The sequence below is a fragment of the Pyxicephalus adspersus genome, chromosome 6 (genome assembly GCF_032062135.1).
Source record: "Pyxicephalus adspersus chromosome 6, UCB_Pads_2.0, whole genome shotgun sequence".
Lineage (NCBI taxonomy): Eukaryota > Metazoa > Chordata > Amphibia > Anura > Pyxicephalidae > Pyxicephalus > Pyxicephalus adspersus.
The window spans coordinates 57,647,742-57,674,882 of NC_092863.1; the positions used below are offsets into that span (position 1 = coordinate 57,647,742).

General features: G+C 35.8%; 1 protein-coding gene across 3 annotated transcripts in view; it reads right to left on the minus strand.

Annotated features, from left to right (window-relative positions):
- Positions 1–27,141, minus strand: part of KSR2 (kinase suppressor of ras 2) — a 202,246-nt gene that overhangs the window by 12,353 nt on the left and 162,752 nt on the right. For all 3 annotated transcript variants that reach the window (XM_072415949.1, XM_072415948.1, XM_072415950.1), the window contains 2 exons: positions 16,435–16,531; positions 10,457–10,590 (listed from right to left, as the gene is read on the minus strand). In XM_072415949.1, coding sequence (XP_072272050.1) covers positions 10,457–10,590; positions 16,435–16,531 — 231 coding nt within the window. The remainder of the gene's footprint in view (positions 1–10,456; positions 10,591–16,434; positions 16,532–27,141) is intronic.

A 27,141-nucleotide genomic window follows, 5' to 3' on the forward strand; every position in this document is an offset into this window, starting at 1 on the left:
GAATGTGTCCAACATGTAAAAGAAAACCTACCTTTTGGTTTAGGTACAGCCTTTGTTAGAGCTTTACAATGGTTACAAAAAATCCAACTGCACCTGAATCAAAAAGGTCTAGTGGCCAGTATTTCAACAGTTGGTAAAAGTATAAAATGTGTGTCACTAAAATACAATTTCTCACCCCATTTTTGGTCAGTCAGTATATGATTATATACGTACAATGATTTTTCCTGAAGTAGTACACACAGCTTGACCATGCCAACATATTTATGCAGCCATGTAGCTAAAGCTCGTACTGCCTGCGCAGGAATTTTGTACAATTTTGTAAAGCACACAATTATTATTAATATAATCCAGTATTTAGAGGCCGACATATTATGCAGTGCTGTATAAAGTCCATAGTCATATCACTAACTGTCCTCAAAGTGGCTCACAATCCAATGTCCCTACCATAGTCATAGGTCATTAACATAGACAATTTTTCAGGGAATGCCAATAAATCTAGCTGCATGTTTTTTGGGATGTAAGGGGAACCTGCAGTGCTTAAAGAAAACCCATGCTAACACAAACTTTTTGCAGATGCTCTCCTGGCCCAGATTTGAACCAGGGACCCAGCGCTGCAAAGGGCAGAATGCTAGTCACTGAGCTAACTATGCTGCATGCAGTGAATTGTTACTGCATATCGTGAAAAGAATACCACAACACTTAGCCTAGTAAGAATCTACTCAGTCTAGCAGGTACATTTCACTTCATGTCCCCCTTAAATAGAACTTTGCTTAGATACTTTATATGCTGATGTAATCACTAAAGGTGTTTTGAGGAGATTGCTCAGTTAGTATAATGATTAATCTAGGTATCATACACTGTTGTAATGTGACCTGCCATAAGATGCCAGATTCAAGTTTATACAGTATGTTTATCAGCCAATTATATATCAGCGTATAGTCTAGCAAACACAGTATGATGTGCATCAAAACCTGCTGGAAAAAACTTGGTGAGCAGAATCTTGTTCATGTACATAATAATCTTAACACTACCAGAATGTGACACAAAATAGGATAATCCAAGATATCTGTACAAACATCTCCCTGCAGCATTTCTGTACAGTTTTTTATTAGAGAGAATGAATATTAAGAAATTTTAAATACCTCTCTCAAGGTCTCAAGGTGAAATAAAAACTAAAAAGAAAAAAAGGTGATGACAGAGACAATTATTACTACTATATTAAAAAGTAGCACATAAGAAAGTGAATGACCAGAGTGATTTGGACCTTCTATCCCATCCTTTTACACCACTGGCAGAACTTCCTCCTCCTCCCAAGCCCCCATGTGCTTACCAACCATCCCCCCACCATTAAAATACACAAACACCTGTTTTGGACCTAAATTGGCTGGCAAGCAGGCGTTTATTAACCATAAATAAATACCTTAACCATTTAGGTAAATAACAAATAAATATCCAATAATAAATACATGAAAAAATATATAACTCAATTTTACACTTTTAATTACAAGCATAAATTGCCATAACACCCCATTAAATATAACCCTATCAACTAACAACCTAACTGCCCCCATTTTAATAATACACAACCATAAAGAACAATATCCCTAATGTTATCAAACTCCAACCTCCCGGTTATAAACCCAAACAACCAGGCTGCAGGTCCCAGAAGGCAACATCTGCACCCAACAGGAATTTAACTCTTCCAACATCTCCACCTTGGCCCTTAGTTGCCCAGCACTGCCTCAGGAGCCATAACCATCTCTTCACCATAAAGGGGGGGACCCCACCAAAGAGGATCCCCCCTGCGGAAATCCACCACTTTAACATGCACTGGATCCTTGCCTTCTAAGACCCCAACCACCAAACGTACCAAACATTCCAAATTATAAAGATAACAAAAAGGGATGGGTGGGCGGGAAACTTTTTCTTTCTAAAAGAGGCCCTCCCACTTTCGTTTTCCCCCTTTATATTCATCCTATGCCTAATCCCCTCCTACCTCATGCTCCACACTAGCACAGCCCCACTCAACCATTAACACATTTGTTAACCCCCTAACAACCCTAGGCTAGGCCTCACACCCTGTCATGTGGACCCTGCGTCTAATTACATATGGCTACGGGCTACTCTTTTCCTGCACTATATTAAACTAGTTTATTTTGAGATTCTATTAATTTACAATGATTTTTACACTGTCTAAAGCTTAATTGCATGAGATGAGATTTAACTACCAGCTGGAAAAATTCACACTGTTATTGCCTTTTATGCTAGATTCACTGATTGGTTTTGATTTTAGTTTGACTGATGTTACAGATGAACAAACTGAGACTGAAAGAACTAGAATTGAATTATGGCAATTTGTTAATACTGGCAATATAATGAACTTCTATCACATTCATTTAAACTGATTATTTATTTATATTTATTCATGCAGCTCCCTTAGGGTCAAGTAATATTTTTAAATAAATAAATAGGGTATACCTTCAGTCACCAGACAGAAATCATTATATACCATTAACGGCATATAATTAACACAGCCTAAAATACCATGGTAAAGATAACAGTTCAATAAAATATCCTAGAAAGTACTCAGTGGTACTATTTTGTCACTACATGTCTTCGGCCAGAATAATTTTACCGAATTCCTCTGAACCAAGGTTGTCCTGGACCTATCCCAGCCTGTGACTGGAGAGTGAAAGACAGCACAGTGATGAGATCATCTGCTTACCCTTTTTAAAGCAGGCTTCTTTTTGTCAGAACATAAACTAATTGGCTTCTTGTACTGCTATTACCTCCATAAACTTTGTCCATAGGACTGCAAAAGGCTGGTACCAAGTCAATACACGACTCACTGTATGTCATTGTATATAGCACAGGACTTTGCAAATTATACTGATTTCTCTGAAATAGGCAAAAATTCATCAAAAAAAAAAAAAAAAACTGCATATGTATGTATCAAAGAAAAACATATACAATATATAAAGTAAACAATAATGGTCATTTTAAGTAATATAAAATGTAGAAATGCAGTAATAATATAGTACTGAAGAAGTGATGCTAGAGGGAGAGCAATACAGATCATCATAGTGGGGTACACATGGCCAGTTTGATAAATTACGTTTCCAGCAATTAGGAGAAAAGGTATACAATTATGTTCCATGTTTTCCATTTGTGTGTTTTGTTTTTTGGGGGTGGGGTGGGGAGGACTTATGGTATACCTGGTTGGTATATCTACTTTTCTATTCACACATCTTCCCCCTCTGAAATAACAAAATGGTTTTGTGATTCACCCTTCAAATATTCTAGAGATTGTGCATTAAACATTCTGTTTTGTCATAAAACTTTGTCGGGGTTTCGATTTGAAGAGCACATTTTTTAGGCTAAGAACATTTAAAATTCTATGAATTCTTTAAAAATTCTCCCGTGGTGTGACCCAACCTAAATTCTCAAGAAAAAGTCATTATGTTCCATCTGGATGTTTTACTTTTGTTGAACATATTTCATCTGTTGTGGAACATGGTATTTTTCACTGTTGCTTTTTAAAATACTGCATATAAATGCAATCATTATCATTCTTTTTTAGAAGTGCATTACTTTTAAATCAACAAAGAATAACATCACCACAAAACCAGCTGACAAACAGTGCAGTTGTGGACTCTAAATATCTGTAGTAATAATTCATGACAGCAATTTTGTATGTTAAATGACATTATTTCTGGCTATAGGAACTACAAAAGGTTTTTATTAACAGGATTTAAAAAAAAATCAAGAAAAGTCATTTATCTTTGGGAGCATTTTGCATAGTGGGATTAGGTGTTTTGACAGCAAGAAAATAAATCGAAAATTCAAATTCAGTTTAAATGAGTACAATTTGCTATGTTGTTCAAATCACTGAGCCCTGAGAAGAACCTTGGTCTATCTCCATCAGTTTGGATAAAGCATATTATTATGACAACTGTAGAGTGGCTATACCAGGCATAGGCAAACTACGTCCCGTTAGGCTTTTTTATCCGGCCTGTTGAACTCTCTCTGTACTTCAGCGGCTCCGTTGAAGTAGATCCGCTGTCCGCAGCTCAGGCCGGTGCCCCCCGCACCAGCCACAGCCACAGACTATGTCCCCTGTACAAATCGCCACCTCTGGGAAGTGTGGAAACCACTCCCCCATCACAGGCTCAGATCTGAGATGGGAGAGTGGGCATGGTTATGCCATCATGAGGTCACGTTCAGTGACACCCGTTTTGGCGCTCCATCCATCTGATCCTCCTCCTAATTTTAGAACCCATTGTGGCCCCTGAGTCAAGTCTTTTGCCCACCCCTGGAGTGGCCATTATACCACTATCTTTAAGTAAAAACAAAATCCTCCAACATATTATGAGCACAGCGATGTGCTTTACAAAAGTACATTCGTGGTGACTCTAAGGCAAGCAAAGCTTATATATTAAGTAAATGGTAAAAAAGAAGGAAAGCTCACATTATTATTAGATAGTTTTTCTATAGTGCTAACATATTATGCAGTGCTTTACAAAGTCCATTGTCACTGTCCCTCAGAGGGGCTCACACTCTAATGTCCCTACTACAGTTATGTGTCATTAACGGAGTCTACAGATCATTTTTTGAGGGGCAGCCAATAAACCTAACTGCATGTTTTTGGGATGTGGGAGGAAACCAGAGTACCCGGAGGAACTCTAGAAAACACCAGACCCAGAAAAACGTTAAAAACATTACTAGTGGTGATAGGGCAACAAGGAGAACACACATCGCAGCAGGACAGTAAGCATGGCATAATGTGAAAGTATACTTTACATACATTTTGAAACGAACCCCACTTTAATGGATCTAACTTTGTTAGAGATAGTAGCAGAGGCGGGTAAAAGGCTTAAAGTCAACTTTTCACCTGGGAACTTTAAAACACTACATGTCAACAACAAAAAATATAACAAATATACAGATCAGTTAAAAAAAGTATTAAGAAATATAAAAGTTGTAAACAAGGTGTAATACTAATGAAAGGTGAATACAAATGAGGCAAAAGGAAAATGTGGAAAAATCCACCAGTGGTCTATATGGCACTAATAATTTTCTCCATCAGTACCTAATATTGTTGTAAAAATGTTTTTAACAGACTTATGATAAATGACACTTCTCCTCTATCTTAGTCATATTGTAGTATTTATATATTTCTAAAAAATGAATTACCACTTTTGGTTCATTTTGTGTTTTGTTAAAATACCATAATGACTGTAAAACCTACAAAAAATAATACTTAAAAAAAAAATACCAGTTTAATTACTCTGTATAATGTTCAGCCTTTCCATTTAATTTCCAACATTTTTTTAGTATGTTGTTATTATAAATAATAGCTGGTCCTTAATTGCAGTAGGAAGGTGTGTTTTTAAATGAGCATAATAAAACACTGTATGTGGTACTAAAAGCATCTGCAACCTTCTAGAAAAGAAATGTATAAGGCAGAACAATATAAAACTGGTTAATACAAATTGTAAAATAAGGCCAGAGATTGAGTTATTTTTTTAAGTATTATGATAATTTGTGAATCTTTGTCATTATGGGAAGTAGGCATCAATCAGATCACTGATTTGTTTTTACACTATACTACAAATTTAAAAGTTGTGTCTTTAAGCATTATTTTACCTATAGAACACTTCCTGGATTAAGATTAACTGCAAATATTTTAGGCAGAATGTGTTTGTGAAACTATAATGAATAAAACTATAACTTATATTATAAAAGTTTAAAAGACACTGAACTTTGTAAGAGGTGTAAGGGCAAAGACACTAGCCTCCAGTAATGTTTGTGGTTTTCCTACAGCTGACCTTTCTGCGTAAAGCTACGTACACAAGTCAGATTTTTATCGCCCGATAATCGGCATCGGCCAATTATCGGGCGAAAATCTGCCGTGTGTACAGTCGGTGTCGTCCATCGTCCGGACGACCGACCTGCCGGATCCACGGACGATGGACGACAGCCGATCCTAATGAAAGGGAGCTGAACGGTGCTGTATGTACAGCATCGTTCATGCATCGTGCACTCCCTTGTAGTTGGAAAGGATCGTGAAAGATCCTTTCCAACGACAAAAATTGGAAGTGTGTACGCAGCTTTACAGGCTAACCATGCCTTGTTCTGCACTGTGTCACTGTGTGGAGGGGGCCATCTTGGTAGAGGCATGGCTTTCTTAAATTAGTGCCTCCAGCAGAGTAGTGACATCAGATCTTACATATAATGTAATGAGGCTACTAATCAGAGCAACGGAGGCTTAGATATTACATGACACATATCCAGACAAAAGGCTGCAAACACGGGAATGCCAAACCATCTACACATATAGGGAAGTGGTGGAAGTGAGTGCACTGCTATTTTTCATTACTGCATCTACTACCATGAGTAATGTATTAAAAAAAAGCTAAAAATATACAGTAGAGTCCTAAAAATGCAACTCCAATATTTATCTTAGTTTTACATTAGTTTATTGATGTTTTCCATCAAATCAGTAACATAGTAAATTGTATTTGTAAAAATAAATGCAGTTACTTTTTTACAAACCAAAGTTTTGATTTACAGGATTTGATACAATAAAATGTGTTATATTTGCATTATATTCGTTTTCATAGGTATTATCTTTGATGAGCCATAATTATACAAAGATGATAAAAGGGGAAAAATATTTCACATTAAATGACTGCTTTTTTAGCTTGGCTTGCACTCTCAAATATAGAGTGGAAATGAAGTATAATATTAAAAGGACACTAAAAATTACGAAGTGTAGTGATCTGAGACAGAACTGGCAATACTGCTGATATTAGGAGGCTGCTGAAAGAATTCATATTCCTTTTCAAAAAGATGTATAATATGGCTGCTCCATATTGCAGTTATTGCATATATTTTTAGAAAGACTGTGCATAACATACATATTGATATATACAGATATAACACTCACTGGAGAGTGGAGGATTTCCATTTTCGCAGTGACAGTTCATCAGGAGTCAGGAGAAGAATTTCAATAGCAGTAGGAGGTAAGTCAGGTCATTAAACTTAATAGAAGTAAGTGACAGCTTCACACATGGAGTAGAGGGTTTTAGAGTCATTTCACATCTAACCTCTGTTATGGTTAGTTATAATGGCATGCTTTATATTAGGGGTGCCAAGTGGATAAGAATCAAAGCTTAAAAGGTAATTGGCAAACATCTTTGGTACTAACTGAATACGTTAAATACTTTTTTCAGGACAATGAAGGAATCAAATATAAACAGGCATAGGATGCAGTAAGGAAATATCACAGGTCTGTTAAAGTGAACCTGGCAAGGTGCAAACCATTTTACTGCTTAAAGAGACACAGTTACCCTGTTTTTGGAAGGAAATTTGACAGTATCTGTGTCAAGGCTTTCCCGCTGCCAACCCACTAATACTTCTCCAGTGCTTTCCTGAACTTCCTTCCATCATAGCTGCCTCTGCCATTACTGCATCTGGTATGTCACTTCCTACCATGATGTCATGCACAGGTCTAGCAACCAATCACTTGGCCCGGGCACTGTAACATGAAGTTTTGGAGCTGGCCCCATTGCCTATGAGGTCCGGTATTCTGTGATGGATGAGACCTTTGAATGAGCATTGCAGGATTACGTGATTATGAGTTATTCAAGAGCCTAATTTTGCCCATAATAAGCATAGTGATAGTATATATTAAAGTACCCAAATAACTGGTGATATATTCTTCACACCCAAAAATGTCCCATTCATTGGTTTGTAGATGAGGAATGTCCATATGACATATGTGGATGTTTTATTAATGGTGTGCACAATGTCTCCTGTAGTATACAATGAAGGATTTAAATAGAAACATGCAGACTCCTTATGGTGTATGAATAATTTTCACTGAAACATGTATATTTTTTATGGTGTGAAAATTCACTTCAGGTCAAATATAGTATGTACATTGGGAGCAGTATATATATATGAGAATATATATTTATCTTCATATATCCTGCAATTATTGAACCTGAGGGTTTTCCTGCTTGAAGGTATAAGGTCCTACGCCTGCTGCTGCCAGGTTGGTATCATTTAGTGACAGGATGAGTTATATTATATTAATGACATCAGAATTAGAAATGTAGCCATTCATATTTTTCTAGTATACATTACATTTAAAGCCAAAAAATTAAAAATAGATTTAACCATTTTATAACAACAAAAATAAGTCATGTAAGAGAACAGATCTTCAACAAAAGCACTATACATTTGTGAACGCAATACGAACTGTACATGATACATCTGGCCAAACGAACTAGTTAGAAAATTCTTCAAAAAGTTGCTAAGCAACTGTTTCTATGACACCCAGTCAAAGAATAATGTCTAAATACGAAGATACTACCGGGTCAGACAGGCATTTTCTACACCTGAATACTGCTGAGGCAGTGCTAAGGTTGACAGGTTACAATTTATATTCAATATGTACTAACAGTTACCAGTAATGACCCCCAGGACTGCGTAGGGACCTTGGTTTTAAATTCTTGGCCTTACTTAACCCCATTTATACATCATATGCAATGTATAAAATATATTATGCTGTTTGAGATTAAATGATAATAATGGTAATTAGAGAGCATATAATTATTAATTTACTGGAAAGTTTTCAAATGTGACCATTCTAGACAATTTCCAACAATTTCCTGATATAATAAAAAGGCAATTACCTATAACTTAAGTAGAGCTATTATGATATATAGATAATATATAGATAATATAAAGATATTTTAATGTTCTGTATGTGTGATTTAAAATAAATCTATCTAGCGAGATATATGGGGCAGACATAGTTAATATCCTTCTGAAAATTCTAAGTGAATATCAAGCTGACCATCACTGATGTATAACGCTATATAGTGTCCAAAAAAGAGCAATCCACTACTGTACACTTCTCATTGTGGAATGTTCCTGTATGGTATAACAGTCATTAGTCAATGTTATTAGATACCCTTCTAAACATCAAATTCTCCTTCTCTCATTTTACAGTGCAGGTTTGAATCAGACGCAATGCTGGGAGGTAATATACAGTATTACTTACTTAAGAAAATGATTACTGAAGCTCACTTTGATATATGTTCAATATAGAGAAAGTTTATTGGTATTGATTAGAGTTACTCTGAAAGAACAATGATGACATATAAAGTAACCCACCACAGCAAGTCATCAGATTTCAGATCACTGCCGCTAACTCAGCTCAGAAATGGTTCCAATTTGTTTCTATAGGTAACACCACTTCCACTACTTTTTCTTGCACTGCCTTACAAAAAAAATTAAAGAGTATCATGTAGACCTTTTTCCTAATCTCCGCCATACACCAGATTTACCATTACCTTGAAAACTTTTTAAAATATTCGTCCTACTCTTCCTTTTAAAAAAAAACATGAATAGTTAACATCAAGGAACCCTATGTATTGTGGAAAAAGGTTTTCTTCTTTGACAAAAAAAACCTTCAAGAATTAGAGACTAGCTTAAGCCAAAATTGAACAATGCTAATTCTCATGACCATGTTGTCTCATGTTGATTTGTGTAAATCATTACAAAATATTACCTTTGGAAATGAACTTTTTTTCATTTTATAAACCCATGGGGTGTAATGGGACAATCATTTTTTTGTAATAAAGTTTCTTTTAAACTAATTTTTTTTTAACTTACTTTTACTTGCACCAGGGTAAACAGGCTATAAGATCCAAAGTACCAATTGTATAGGTAATGGTAGCAAGTTGGCAGCCTCCATGTGCTGCAGATATGCTTTACATACCCAACCACCTGATGCACCAAAGTCTTCTGCATTTTATCCTTGGACACCAGTTTGTGAAACAGCCCAGTACCTGTCAACACCTCACTTAGTTCCTCTATTAGAGGGCCCATCTTTTATTACATATGTAATAGGGCATAAGGGGCTTGCTTGCTCATGGCCATCTAGCAATGGCGATACAAGCTTGTATGCTGTTTTAAAAAATGATTGCACCGCATATTTTTTAACAAAACAAAATGTAAAGTGAGGAACTAATTCAAATGTTAAACATGGTGGATCAATTTGATTTTTTTTTTTTTTTTTTTTTTACCAATCACCAATACCAGACTTGGCTGTTAAAGTGCAAAATAAACTATACATTATTAATACACTCACATACTAGTCTGCTGTGCAATAATACCCAACTTCAATAAAATCAATATACAGCTTAATACATAATGTTCCTAAATCCATAACATGGGAATGTCTCTAACATCTAAAAAGTAAATGCCTTACTGAAATAAGGCAAGAAAGGTGTAGAGTGTTTACAGCTGCCAGGGGTTAGCGTTAAAATGACCGAGGTTATCTCTACGTAAGCCTAATTATACCACATCCCTCATGGAAATAGTATATAATAACAATACGTATAAATAATATAAAAAAAATATAAAAAAAGCAACACCGTACCTGCCAACTTGTAGCACACCAGATATACTGAAGAGACCAAAATCTGTGATCACCACTTTTCCATTGTCATAGAAAACATTTTTTGATTTGAGGTCTTTATGTACAATGCCCTTAGCGTGAAGATATCCCATTCCCTAAAAAGGATAGGTAAGTATGTTAAAATAATTGATTCTTCATACACATTTTACAAACACCTTTGTGTATGGACATTCGAGACTGTAGCCAAATATTATGGGTGAAACAGATGATAAGCAGTGAAGACAGTCTATGAACTTTTCTAATCAGAACCATAACATAAAAAGCAAAGGCTGAAAGCATTACAATAGAGGCCCATTTAAAAAACAGACGATGATTTAAACTTCCTTTGCTCACCAACCTCTGCCTCAGCAATGATTCCACTGATTTATATCTCTGAATTCCAACACAGTGGATCATTAATGAAAACTGTCTTACAGTTGTTATTGTGTTTTAACCAGACCTTACAAAATGTGGATCACCTATTCAATTTTTGTGTTGATGGTTGTTAGAAATATAGGAACTGCTGCCAGTGCAGATATATTATGCGGTGCTAAGGCTGTCAATGCTGAGAGGTGATTGCTGAAAAAAAAACCTAGGTTCTTTATATAAAGTTTGTATTGCAAACCTTTCCTGACTTTTAGGAGCACAAAAATAAAATGTGGAACAAGTACAAAAAAGTCATCAGTTGCATCAGTTTCATATTTGTTTCACAGTCAAACCTTAGAGACATATGCTGCAGAGGAATGCCAGTTAATTACAGCAATTGATTCCCCACCAATGATAAACACCACTTAAAGCCTAACCTAAACTAAAATGTTTACCTTAAAGAAAAGGGTAGACAACCCTTTCATGGAAGATAACAATTACGTTGTTTGGGAGGGTTTAAAAACTTTTTTTTAACAAGAAGGGTAAAGCCCCTCCTATTCTGTCTTTATCGCCATGGCAATAAAGACAAAATAAAAGTGCAGAGCCTCCCGGGATACATACGTCACAATTGGCTTTTCAATGGCGAAAAAATGCTGATCTCACGCATGTGCAGTAGCATTGGCACTCTTTTTCCCTCCCCATCTACAGCAGGCTATATCACTCAATCCAGTGCCTGCACAGTGCAGGATCAGGTGATGTAAGCAGGGGCAGAAGAAGGGTAAAGAAGATGGCAGCGCTTAGCGCTTCCTCCAGGTTGGGATGTAAAAGGATTTTGGGACAACGCAGGACCCGATCTAGGATACCTCCAGTAGGATCAACCACTCTGAGAAAGGTGAGTGTTTTTAATTTTCCTTTACTTATACTTTAAACTTATTCTTTTAAAACTTTTTTCCCATTTTCATACAAAAGGAAAGGGTTAGCATTTGTGTCAGTTTGTTGCCATCTCTGTCCTATTGGAGTGATTTCTATTAATTTCCAGTTCTAACAGCAGAAACTGAGAGTATTGCCATTAGAGTAGTTGTGCCTATCGAAAAATCTCAAAATGAGTTGTAAGGAGGACAACTACAAAAAGAGTAAATGTCCCCAATGAGCAGTAATGAAACAAAAAAATAAAAAATTACATTCACATTCAGGTCATTTCACAGGTCATGGACCTTTTTATGTATACCTTTTTATAGCTACGTACAGAGTGTTTAAAACAGTTGTCATTTTTGTTTTTTTAATTTTTTTCTATTTTAACTTTAACTATAGGTAACTAGAGTGGACTGCAAATATCTGAAACAAATTTAAACTTGTCAAAAAGTTGGAAATTTTGCATACTGTATATGACTGCAGTCTAAAGCATAACTTTAATAAATCAATTGAAAAGCTATTAGGGGCTGGATAACATGATCTTATCTTTACAAACCTATTGTATATTACCAGCTAAAATAACAAGTAATATTTATATTTTTGTTTTCTTTACATGTGTACCAATTTCCTGTCTATTGTGTGACAACAATAAGGTATAATATTTTACAGAAGCAGTACAGTCATAAAAAAACATTGTAACTGAAGCAGATTCATGATATAATCAGCTTTCAACAAGTATAATTCCTCTGCAACAGAATTTACAGTCATCCATTGTATACATTTTCTAAATAGTCATGTAATATTATTATTAAGAATGGTAATATTTTCAGTACACATAGGCGACTATTTAAAAATGATTTGCTATTAAAAGGCAGCTGTAATCCTGCCACTGCATACAGATTGGGGTTGTCTGTAGACTTTATATATAGTGGTAGAGATCCATGTTAATAATCTTCATTTGTATATGTGATACCGCAATTGTACAGCTTAATTCTGGCTTATTTCCCTATTGCTTTATGGACATTTCCTAAACCCTCAACATAATACAAGTGGGCTATCAGGATGTCACATTCAGGAAGCTGACATTTGTTCATGAGTTCCAGCTCAGTTGAAGTAGTTGAACTGATCTTTCAACAATAATCACAGCCTAATTAATAAAAAATATATAAATAGATACATTTACATGACTGCCGTTACAGCATGACAAGCAAATATCCTGTCAACCTCTAAATGAACAAAGCACTTGTTATAGATAGAAGTGGTCCTTCATATTTCCTGGACACTCTGTATGCTTTGCCTAAGTGCAGATAAGGGGTAGATACTTGCCCCATTTAGTTAATCCCTACAAGGCTCCAAAAGTACAAAGTTCCAAAAAAAAGTTATAACAGGCACACTTTTATAATTATTTATTAGTGCATTATTTGAAGCCACAGATTAAAAAAAGAACTAGTGAAAGAAAAAGTAGTTAATTAGTGCAATAAAATGTTTAACCTGCTGCTGAAAAGTTGTGGGGCCCATCGGAAAAAGTAACAGTAACTTTTTATCTCCTCTTCTACCTACAGTGCAGTTATAGAAGCCTAGTCATATGGAGTGGCTCTAGGTGACACTTTAGTGCTATATTTTTTTTATTTAACTTGGTTATTTTGAAGTAATAATATTGATTATAAAGAACAATTTAGAAGTGAAAATCTTCCACATATTATAGTGGACCTAAACTCAAGAAGTGAAGATTTGTTGTCTTATAGAGTACATCTAAAATGTTTATTGTGCTTAAGTATTACCTTAAAAACATATAATTTGTGTTGAATTCCTCCAAAATAATTTATAGTGCATTTTCTGAAGTTGCCTTGACACTTGTGGACCTATAACCTCAGAAATATACAGTATATCTGCAGAGATCAAAGTCGTCAGTGCCTTTTGTCTCTCTCATGATATTTGCTGATCTGTGTATTTTAGCTGGAGGCGCGGACATGGGGAAGCAAATCCCTGTCTGTATCAAAATTACTGCTTTCACTAACAGTTTACAGAGTTAATTTCCTCCTTTAGTGCATGCTTAGACCTGTAAAGAGAGGCCCGTAGCAGGGAAATGTAGGAGGACCTGCATGACAGGCGTGCTCGGACTTCACAAGGAAAGTGAGGGGGGAAGGGTTAAGGTGGAGTTAAGCAGAGATGCAAGGGGGAGAGAGAGGGTCAGGTCAAATGTTTAAGGGGAGGAGATAGGAGAAGGTAAAAGGAGAGTGCAACGGAAGTCCAGGACAGTTTTTTGAGAGAAGAAATTGCCCACCCACCTGAGGTTTAGTGGAAGGGTAGAGTCGGGGTTAATTATGGTTGGGGGACACCCGAGGTGGTGGTGAACTCCCCCTTTTAAGTGGTGAAGGGTGGAGGCCCCTGAGAGGGTGTAGTGCGGCTAGGGGCCAGAATGGTATGGCGGTTTGGATTGTTATTGAGATTGGTGGTGTGGCGGACTTTACCTTCCGGACCTGCAACCTAGTTGTTTTGGGTGCAATATGTTTGGGTTATAGTAGGAATTGGTTTAAGTAAACGAAAGGTTAATATATAGTTTATTAGTGGTTATTTATTAGTGGTTATTTAAGGGTTAATTTATTGTTGTTGTTATTTAAATGTTATTTGTTTGTTGTTTATTTGTTGTTGGTTTGTTTATACTTGTTATAATATTTATATATGCAAAGTTAATTTATGGAAATTGTTAAAGTTTTATTTATGGTTAATAAACGGCTGCTTGCCAGCCATTTTAAACGCAAAATGTATGGAGTATTTTTGGAAAGGGGAGGGGCTGGCAAGGGTAAGGAAAGAGAAGAGGTAAGTGTGTAGGGGGGGAAGGTTGGATTGGGCAACGGTCCGAGCTACCCTAGTCATGCAATCAAGCCATCCTGTGCAGCTACTGGTGACTTGCACCTTGCCACATGGTTACTCACACCACAGCGTTCACTGTACTGAACTGCTCACTTCCACCCCCACTGATTCTCTATCAGGCTGCTGAGGGTAGAAGCTACTTGTAGCATCTTCCCCTGAGGCAGTGGTTCATTCAAGATTTGCGGGATCACCCAGGTTCTCCCATAATAGTCCATCATCTCCAATCTTGGAGAGCTTTAATAAATCAGGTCCAATGTTCCAGTACAGTGCAGAATCATCTCCTCTTGATATTTAGACATTCTCAGGACGTCAATGTAGGGAATCACAATGTTATCCTCACCTTGGCATTTTTTTTTCCAGCAGACATTTTTATTATTTTTTTTTTTTGTATTACTGCAATCATATAGTGATCTTTTTGAAAGAGGAAGGCCTAATGTATTAATTTGACTTTGCATTTATTCCAAGGTCTGCTTTAAATAGCAACTCTAAAAATAGTAAACAACTGAGATTGCCAAAATATTGGACTATGACCAGGGTAATAAAAGCTGTAAGCAACTAAATAAAGAGTTAATTATAAAGGTTTACCCAGTTTTGCTGTCAGATATTAAGAATGATCTTCTATTACAGGAACTACAAATGTGACGCAATTAATTATACGAATGACACAACAACATGTGCAGGGCATTGTGATCTTTTCACCTCTGTGGACTTAGTGAAGCAGATAATTAAGTCTTGTAATCTTTCTCCCTTTTTTGATGTGTGCTGCATAACATTTTGTTGGGAAATGATTTACATCTATCATTGTCAGTTGTTTGGTTTACAATAGTTTGTGGCACAATCCTGCTTACACTGCAAGAGCTCGCAGATCGGAACATTTTTAGCAGCATGAAGCAATTACCTTCTTGCAATGCAGCCTAAATTATGAGCTATGCATCAAAAATTTTAACTTACTATGCCATTTATCTCTCACCCTCCCTCACTGTAAAATATGATAGGAGTTACATTTAGAATACAATAAACTCTAATCTTATCTAATCTTTGATTTGGAGGATATTTCTGTCTCATATTATATTACAACCTGTTAGCGACTGTTTTCTAGGGTAGCATTTGATTTGATTTTAGTTAGGAAAATGCTGTTATGTGCATTACTTTTACCAATACACAGTCACACTTTTTTTTCTATTTTCAAGGGAAAAAAATGCCTTCTGTGATACTGTGTAATACCCAAAGACATTAGGGTTGACTTGAGTTTGGGAAGCCTAATATCTATTTTTCACATAGCATAGTGATGCAAATTATGTTCCCATACTAATAATATCAGCATCAGTCTTCTCTAAAGATTATATGGCAAATCAACTTGTTTGTGCATTTATCTACTTGTAATTATTGATAATATTGAACAGGCCTGAGATTGCTTCAGGGTGCCACCATCTTGGATGGGACATTAGCAACCCCAGGGAGACATATGGCTGTTACTTAAATAACACTCTCTAGTATTCCCCCAATATCTTGTATTTATGTTGGGGCTCCCTGCACGCTCTCAAATTTAACTGATGACAAGCAGAGAGGTTAATAATAGGAGATTGTACACTGCAGACCTGTGAATAATGCAGATGGTGATACCACTTCCACTGCAGATTTTACAACCAGACCATGATTTGTTGTGCATGACTCTGGTACCATCAGGATTTCTGTTATTTTATTTTATGGGTACACGGATAAAAAGAAAATCCCTGATCTTGTCTGAAATCTCAATAGACATGTGTAAATTGAAAAATAACTAACCTGTTTCTGAAATAAAGACTTACCTTCACAATTTCTTGTGCTATCTGTCTGGTCTTGTTGACATCTAAGACTATTTTTGCATCTCGAACCACTGAGTATAATGTTCTTCCCTTGCACAGGCTGAAATACAAACAGTTTTTAATCCATTAGACAGATACACTTAATTCAGTTTGCATCTTATAGTACAGAAAATGTATGAACATTATAAACAGTGCCTGGTGCATATGGCAGCATTCTTATATTGTGCAGTGGAAATGATCTATGGTCAGAAACAGCTTGAATGTAGTAGAATGCCCAACTCCTTGTTGGTGCTGTCCTAGCATAAAAAAGTAAAATTCAATAAAATGCATTGGACTTTTTACTTTAAATGGTTTGTCTAAAAATGCAGCCTTTGTAAAAAATATAGTTGTATTAATGCATTCCACAGATCTCATATAAAGTGAAGGTTAAATTTTAGGTAGACACTACAACATTTATTGGGCATCAAACTGAAATTTACATTGTTTAAATAGCTTTCACAAAACCTAAAGCTATTCTACAACCTGCTTCCCATCGCCTCCTCCTACATTTCCTTTTTTCCCTAGCCCAGGGGAAAAATACTTACCAGGTAAATGCCCCTTTTACTCACTTAAATCTATGGTCTAGAATCTTCTTTTTTCTTTTGTGTATAAGAGGTAGGTTGCTTCTTAAGGTGTCCACAGCACTGCCTGTGTAATGTTAAAACATCCTATTGGTGGTCCAGCGGCAGGGCCGTCTTTTTTAGTATTTAGTAGGTGAATCTGCAGCTGAGTCAGCACAGGTACATCTACATTGCTGAACCAGTCTCTTAAACACTGGTGACTTGGCATACTTGTTCAACCATCAAGATCATCTTATCGTGTTGTAGATGTTTTCTTACAGACTTAATAGCCTGTGCAGACTTCTTGATACCAAGCATGGGATTATGTTAATAGATCAGGGTGGTTCTACACCTCCTTTTTATAGTGTCACATTCCATAGTGATTGGATGAAGGTGTTTTTGATGTGTGGATATAAATGGTGGGTTGTTTCCTACACAGGTAAAACTCTTAAAACAAAAGGTTTAGTTGTACTAACTACTATGAGATATACAATGACCTGGATAACTAAAAACTTTTTGTTTAGTTTTCTAAGTATGCTGCAGCATTGCCTTCCTACCACAGAGGCTTATCATGACAACATCAAGTGGCTTTTTTAATACATCAGAAAAGCATGATCATTTGTTGTCACCAATAGGAAAACTATTGTGCCATGCAGCCATCTATGGAGTGGATGTATATAGACAGTAAGTGTCTAATAAACGCAGAGACATTAGTAAATGTATGGTTTAACAAAGGTAAAAAAAAACAAAGTAAAACATATTTCGTTTAAATAATATTTGTATACAATGCAAAGTGTTGTAAAGCAAACTAAACATAATTATTGCTGTGTACACACGTCAGATGATTATCAACCATAATAATTGGTTGTGGTTGTCTCGGGGCAAGAATCCGGCATGTGTACCACGGTCGCCCGACACTGTTCATGAATCCATTCTGATGGAGAACAACCATTATACATGTCAATAGAGAAAATCACAATCACTGTCACTCTTTATCATTGGAAATTACAATGAAAGATTGTTTCTTCCGACAAAAATTCAAAATGTGTAAGCAGCCTAAGGCTGTTAGTTAGGGTTTATTTGCAGTTTACTTAGGCTTTACTTTAAAGATTTAAAAACAAGGAAAATTAAAGGGTGAAGCTAAAGTGTTTGTAACTCATGTCTTATGGCACCTATCTTATATACTCATTAGATTTATATTCCTGCTGTCTAATAAAAGAATGAAGTAAATTGTTTTTTTATTTGAACATTCACATAAACTACAAAGCTTTTATGCCCAATGCATTTGCCATGTTGTGTTAAAAATCAAATCCCCCTAAACCACTTCAAAGAACTAACTTGCTCCAAATCATGTTAGTTCTTTCACATTCTGTGACCATTTGGTGCTATGTGTTCTTGGTCAGAAATGTTGCTTTTATTGAAAATAATACCGCAGCATTGCACTCTGCTCAATCAACTTTATACAACCAGAAATATATTATCAATTTTGGAAAAAGGTTCCATTACATTTTCATGATTGCTCAAAAGCTCAACCTTATCATCAAAACAGAACTAGTGGTAAAGAACAAGGTGAAACACTTCCTTCACCCAACAAGAAATCCTCTTCTAAACTGGTCTCCATAAAGTAAATTCTATTTGGCTGTTTTAGGTTGTTGTTTCATTTAAAATTAATTGTGGTAATGTACAGAACCAAAATTAGAAAAAAGTTGTCTCTGTCCAAATATTTATGGACCTAACTGTAACTTTTGAAATTACATTACCTTTTTAAAGCTTATATGTGATTTTAGTAATTAGGTTTAGATCAGTCTTAATACCTATTATATGACAGACAACATAAAAAATGAGTTCTTTAGAGTCTTTCGGTGAATAATTAGCTCCTAATTATTACTTGTTCTTAAACCACCAAAGAATTGCCAATAGATACATCAAACTGTCAACTAATCAGAATTTACCTAAGGTTAGCAAGAAAAAAGCCTTTCAATGTATACATCAAAAAGTTTCCCTGTCCAAATACTTATGGACGTAACTGTATTTGCAATATTTTTAAAAATGCAGCTATTAACAAATAAATTACCAGTGTCCCTGCAGTTAAGGTCTAATTGCAGACACTTCCTAGACTAAGTATGACAACTGTCTTCTAGTTGTAATTGTGAGTTGTTACCCTGTCACATGCACCCCTAGTGGAGACTACAAACTGACGGGCCGACACACATTGTGCAGGCATAGTCCAAGCCTTTACTGCTGAGAGCCAACCACAGCAATGATGTCCAGACAACACTTGAGTGACTACATGTAGACAGGATTTCTGCTGCAGCTTCTTTATTGTTCAGAAAACCTGCTGCTTTCTTCTACACTTCTGAAAGGTCTGCCCAGTTCAGTCATCTTCTCAAAGGTTTTTTGCAACTGTAGTCCAAATAAACTGAAAAACCACAAAGTTCTACTAAGGCCTTCTTCTGCACCAGTGCTCACCAGGTATCAATCCCCCAATCTACCTCTGCACACTTTACCTGTGAAAAGCCCCACATTCAGCCGTGGGAAGATGTCGCATGCCAGTATATGGATGCCCCAGGACATTAGTGCGCAAAGCATGGCCTCTGGGGAGGACTGACAGAGGATCAGGAGCCCACAGAGCAGGACAGGGGACACAATGGGAAGTCAGACAGTCTAGAGTCAGTCCAGGCAATCCAGAGATACACAGTACAGGTGAGTCCAACATAGGCAAGACCAGAAACAATGCCAAGGGTCATACACAAGTTACCTGTCTACCAAACAAGGCATTCAAGGATTAAGATGAGGAGAATTGGGGTCACAAAGAATCGTCTAGGCAGCAAACAAACACAGATCCAAAAAAAAAGGTAGCATCAGGTAATCAAACAACTAATCGCACCACCAGCATATTAGACAAGCTAAACACTACAAGGGGCAAGCTGAGAAGCTATAAAGGACCTATAGCCATTGACAGGGCAATAACTACTGAGCTCATTGGCTGCTGTACATACTCTGAAATCCCCTTCAGCTGCACAAAGTCTCAATTTATGAGCAGGGGATGCAGAGACAGGCACAAGCACAGCTAAAGTTAAACTGGGGATGCTGAACTGCAGACAGATACTGTAGTTAATTGCTGGATCTCCTTTGGTCCTGCAAGCAACACCATCAGAGGGAGTAAAAAGGGCATGTTGGATTGCGGTGGCTTACAGCTCAAGATCAACAGCCAGATTTGCATCTCCCAACAGGCCTACTGGATTGTACAGTGGTGTTTTTATACAGTCTCACTTTTGCAGTCTAAAGTTAGTCAGCAGCAGTGAAAATGACTGACCTTCATATTGGAGATCATTTGGGGGCAATTCAAATGAGCAGTCTCATTTTCTGTCCAACCATACTCAGCAAGGGTAGGGTTATTCATAAGAAGTATCAATCCCTGGTACAATTTTCTCTGAGCAAAATTGCTTTACCCAGAGGAGTATGTGTGTTGGACCTCTGCAATAAAAACACTGAATACAAACAGTGAGCAAGGGTTCTTCTCTACAATATGTGGGCAATAGGTGACTTTTCTACTCATCTTTGCAAAAAAAAAAATTAGGACTGTAAACACATTTTTTCTTCTAAAATATATTTAGCTGATTATACCTGAAGATTTAGTTAGAAATCATTTATATTGTTATCACTAAATGCAAGTGTTGTTCTAGAGAGTATTAACATGATCAAATTTATTAACAGCTAGCATAATTAGTAAAAAAAAGTGTTCATGACAACATTAATACACAAAAATAAATTGTTCTCATTAGGGTTACTGTTCACATCCCTTAGTTTAGGCACACTATAAAATCCCTATAAAGGTTTTTTTTTTGATGGCCTTATTTTTTGTAAATCTAATTAAGTTTTGTCCTGACTTATGTTTGCAGCTGTTTCATTCCCACCGACCTCATGGAAGGTCTTACTAAGAAAGTACAGTACAAACAGTTTTTTCTGAGTCATTCCTTTTGCTCTTGCCATCATAAATTTCCATAAATTGATAGGCTCCCTCTAATTCAAGGGTAGCATGGCAATTTTAAACAAACTAGTTATACAAATGGAACTTCTTTCAATTTGACAGCCCACTGTAATATATACCTCCTACACAGCCTGGTTAGAAGAACTCTTCTGCTGCAAAGTTTTACATTGCGAGTTTATATTCTTACAGTTCTTATTTATCCTTGGAGCTCTTTGACAATTCCTACATGTTTTTTTTAAAAAAACTATAATTTTAAAATGAAAGAATTGCTAAAATCTACATACAACCATGCAAAACATTCATGAAATTTACTTAGTAAGGAATAACAGTTCATTTTGAGTGCAGGGGGTGACCACACACATAACATAAAATGTACAATGTTCCACAGTTCCACAGTTTTCTGTCTTTTTGGAAGCATCTTTTTGATAGTTTTAATTTTTTTTATTTGAAAAAAAAACAGGTCAAAAAATTATGAATTCTGAATGTCCCAATGCCACACACTATTGAGGTAAATAGGAAAACAATTTGTTTTTTCTGGTCTCTGAAAAATAATGTCTACATCAGCCAAATGCACAAAAATGGAATAAAAAGACCACCAAATGCCTGAGGGTCATTCTGGTAATTCAAAAAAGGTAATAGGAAAATCAAAATAAAAAAAGGTAGTAAAAAAATATGTACAGGAAGTTAACTTTTTATGCATCTTGAATGTATAAGACACAAATTCTTCAATTACAGCTTTGTGGAATCCCTTCTGTTTTCACAACAGTGACACACAGCAAGCAACAGAAAAAAAAATAAAATGACAGTCCACTTTTTAGAATTGTACAACTGTAACTACAAATATACAAACTACTATGTCTTTTTTTTTTAATCTTTTATGTTTACAGAAGTCTCACAACAGTGACCCAGTGACAGCAGAAAGCATTGCAGTAAAGGCCAATTCAGACACCTGGTAAACTGCACTTTTTGCACGTGGCTATGGCAGATGGTGGCATAGTTCCAAAAATTGACAAGTTGCTTCGGTTTGTGGTTGCTGCAATACTACATTAATGAACATGCTTCATAGCATACCGTATTGTGAATGGGCCCTTTTATTAACTTTATTATTTTTTTATTCATGAAAAATATAGTTATCAAGGCTACCAAAACACGGGTTCAATAAATACAATGCGTTTACAATAATAATGTTGAGCAAACTCTCAATTAACATTGTGATACAAAACAGCAAATAGATATTAAGGACCTTGTGTTACTACAAAGCCTGTATAACAGTAAAAAGCAAAGGGCAGGGTGTCTACATGAGAAAGAATTCTGTACTGAGGACCAGTGTTTGATCCAGGGGTCCCAGGTAAATTCAAATGCATGGGGCGTACCTTTAAGAGTGCATGTGAGCTTTTTGTTTATTATTATCCAGTTTATTTTTGCATATACTGAAGTCAGTAGGATGGCTGATGATTTCCAGGCCCTTGTCAGTGCAATTCTGGCTGCCATACAGAATTTCTTAGTGTATTTGGGCAGGGACATGGCAATCTTGCTAAGGAAAGTGCTACCTAGCCTTGGAGATAAGGGGGGTTGTAACACCTGGGCGATAAGTGTCCCCCAATAGGGCCCTTTTTTCACCAAAAACCCACATCCTGAACTTGTTGTCAACTACTTATATAATTCTAGCACTACATACCTAATTTCGCACTTTAGTTAATAAATTTGGTCTTAATATGATATATAAGTGTTATCTCCTGTTTTCATTGCCCTAACTCTACAGTAACGAGTTAAGTCATTTGGATGGTTTTCTAAGTAATACAACATGCATTTATTGTATTGTTTGACTAAGCTGCACAACAGACCTGTCTTAATTGACCTTTCCAGTGGAGTTTTTATTCATACATTCTTCCAGTGTCTGGGCATACAAATGTCAGTGATTCATGCTATGTTAGCAGATACCATGGCTTTTGTGTGCTAATAAATGACAGCAGTTCATAACAGCCTGGAGGAGAGAAGATAGCAGCAATCACACATTTTAGACCCGGGATGCACAAATGACTAATTTACACTTCATGTATAATCATGCTTGGATTTTGGTGGACCTATCACTAGGCGTATATTAGAAATGTTGCTAGAATTTGTATCGTATTTGGAAAACAGAAGACCTTTCACAGCCAATACCGTGGTTTTTGACACAAAATATCAAGGTGCAGCATTCAACTGTAACAGATAACCTGTAGAATTTTAGCTGTACATATGTAATACTTCAGTTCCAGAGACTGAATTGTTTGTACTCTAAAAACTGATCTATGGCTTAGATAATTACTGCCTACTGGTAATCACATGTTTTAGGAGATATTATAATGCAAATTTCCATGTTCAATAGGATGTATAACTAGTTAAATGTCTCACTTTTAAACTATAAATTAAGAGTAAATTAGAAGACTTTTCAGTCTAAAAACCAATATATATATATATATATATATATATATATATATAACCAACAGACTCATGACTGAAGGCAAAATAGATGAGTGGCTATCACAGAAATTTAAATCAGACAGAAATTGTATCTCTTCCCCACTCTAAAAAAGCAAACCTTAAGAAAAGTATGGTAGCTCCTATGCCTGCCTAAGTCTATGCATTCTATTCACAAGATCTATTGGTCATGACCAATGTGAGATATTTCGAGACTTTTTTATGTTGTTGACTGTGTGGTGTTTGCATATGGACGCTTAGTATTTACAGACACAATAATATTGTCAGCTGATATTAGTTGTGTTGATTTACTGACATGACATTTAATATTGTGTTGAAAACAGATAATAGTCTGGAGATGAGTTGGAAATTTTCACACCAATAGATTTTTTTTTGTGTCCTATATTTCAGCGCGTTCATTCCAAGGCAGAAAGTGTCACCAACCCCCAAGGGGTAGCATGTTGCATGTTCTACTGTTGCATTGTGGCTCTTTAAATGACCTTACCCCTAGGAATGGTGGTTCAGAGACTGCTGGATAAACAACACATAACTGAATTTTCTTATTGTGTACAAAGGCAGTAGGCAAGTGTTGTATAGGGTGAGGTTTAAAAATTGGGATGGCAGCAGGTCTAAGGACATTCCTTTTATCAATGCAAAAGTATGTGCAATTGTTAGAGAGAAGTATATATTTGTATACAAGTGTTACAAAGGACTATTTGCCACCTAAATAGCTTCCTAAATTTTAACTGACCTCTGAATAAAGTCAAAATTTATATGCTGTAAAAACAGCCAAGTGGCATAAAGTTGGCTAAAGTCAGCAAGACCTGCAAACATACCATTTGTTATAAATAAATTATGGCTGTCTGGGCATGCTGTGATTTATAGTTGTAAATCTTCAGCATCTTTAAAGCTGCGATCTGCAGGTTACCAGATAAGGCTTTTGTGTTGTAGCAGATCAAAAGGTAAATGGTTGTAGGAAAGGTTTAATATTGTTAATATTGTTCAGCAATAAAGGTACCTATATGCATTTTTAAAACTTCAAGAACATTTTACTCCACCCAAGACAAGTAAATAGATATAAACAAATGTGAACCACTATATCAAATCACTAAGAAAGGAAATGAAAAAGAAAAAAAAATGAAAAAGAAACAAAACTGTGCAAATGAATCGATGGTAAATATGAAGAAGAATAATAGAGGGGGGACATGAAAAGAGCCAGAGGAAAGGTGAATGGAAAAAGGAGGAAATGTCTAGCACGTTATCTAATGTGCTGTCATTCATATAATGAGTTTCTTCTCCATTACAACTCATCCATTAGTTTTGCCGACATGACAGTCAACTACAGACCAGTGTCATAATAAAGATTAACGATTGCTTTCACCCTGCCAAGGTAATACAGAAAAACATAAGAACAACTTATCTAATGGACAGGAGTTTGGTGTCAAATTTGTTGGGTCCAAAAAGACATAACACCTATAGCTTATTCCAGTATATGTTACTGTGGGACCTTCCTTTAAAATTAAAATAATTCTGTATGGAATTATGTAACTCCATTTTAATTTTAAAAAAAATAGCCAATCAAGATTATTTACTAAAGGAATCAAGTTAGGAATCTTCACTCAAAAATTTAGAGGATATTTCATTTACCCTGTTTCCCCTATCCAAGCCAATGTGTGAAGGACAATGTAAAAGATTTAAAGAGACAGAACCAATTTACTTAGGAAAAATACTGTGGGTATGCTGATAAGCTAAACTCCAATGCAATTTGACCAACCAGTCCCAGCACTATACAGTTTGCTGATGTGCTGAACAAACTGACATCCCATAGATTTCAGAGCAATTCATTCCAACAGGAATATTTATGGATTTTGTGGTTAATCTGACAAATTTAGATATTATAAGATATAATTATTTAGATAATATAATTATAATTTATAACATATTATAAATTGGACAAATTCTATCTCCAACCTTGGACAAATTCTATCTCCAACCTTGGACAAATTCTATCTCTAACCTTGCATCTCTCCCCACACTTCTAATATATTATAAGGACTAACAGCAACACAACTGCAGGAAAAACTGTATACTCCCTCCATGTGGATTTTTTGCCAGATTTAGAATTAATATGATATTCAGAGTAGCAGCAGATACACAAAATTTTGATTTACATAGCTATAATATGCCTAGTAAGATTTGCTACACATATTTATGGTATGAAAACTATGTAGGAATATAGGAAAACCATGTAGGAATGGCTACACGTACTTATGATATACATAGTAAAGGTGACTACACTAAAAGAAATTCTCCAAGTATTTCTGGTGATCACATCTACAACACAGATGGAGTTACCTTAACTGCACAGTGCTTAGCAAAGTTCTCTATTTATAAAATGGGATACATAAATGCTTTTAAAACCGGAGAACTTTTCTTTTTTTTAAATTAGTTATGTAAAAAGTATCCCTATTTCATATATGCCGTAGGCATCAACTAAATTAGAAAATTCTAGGGATAATTATGCTCTGTGGCTGGTGCAGTTTATGTGGATCATCAGGAAGAAAAACTGTGTGAAGATGAAGAAGAGATATTTGCAAAGGGAAATTTATGCTCTAGGTGTTCTGATATCCAAAGCCGCAAGAAGCTAATAATCTCAGTGGGAAAACTAAATTCATAATTGACAACTTCAATTAAGGTAGTTTTCTCTTTATCGACAGATGTTATTTTGTACTTTGTACATTTGTTAGATGCACCCCATTGTGGAGAAATTAAATCCACAGAGTAGCACTATTTTAAGTACAATTTAAAACACCACATCTTAATTATGCATATGAAACACATTTGGGTAGTTCCATTACAGAAGTCCTCCAGACTTAAGAATTGCAGAAATAACTTTATCATGTTCTACCCAAGTGCTGACATGGTATTCCACTGTTACTTTCAGATCCATAATTTCATTCTGTTCAGGGGCAGTTTTGTGCCAAGATAGAAAATTGGAGGTGGATCTGACATCTAAGAACACAAATACAGAGTGTTATCCACACTCCATTTTATATCTTGTTCCAATTTAGAACTTTAACATTAAGGCTAGTCTTAGCTTATTCTACCTTGTTACAGGTGCCAAATATTTCCCATTTGCATCTATAAACTATAGTTCATAGAAAATATATTGGAAGCAAAGAGGCTGACGGAACCCAGATATCCTTGAGAATGACCTTCAAGAGGTGGACATGAAAATAAATGTTATGTACACACTACCCTTAACTTCCTCTTGTACCACCAGTTAAGGAGATTAAACATAGTACATAATACAAGACCAGCACACCTGGACTTTAAATGCATAAAAGTGACACACAGTTTTACAATATTTAATTCTACATATTGCCAAAATATTGCTAATTACCAACAATACAAATTCAATTAATATTGTTAAAGGTTGTGGCTCTTTTATGTCTTAAAATGTTTCCACAATAAAACCAAATTTCAAAAATAAAAGGCTACTGACATGATCCTATAAACTGTTATGGCTTCATCTGCCTAAAAACAAATAGGTTCTCTTAACACCCCATTCAAATAATATTACATAATGGGAATAGGAAAATGTACTCATAAATAAAAATTGCCCAATGATTCTAAGTGTAATGGTATGAAATCTTGCGT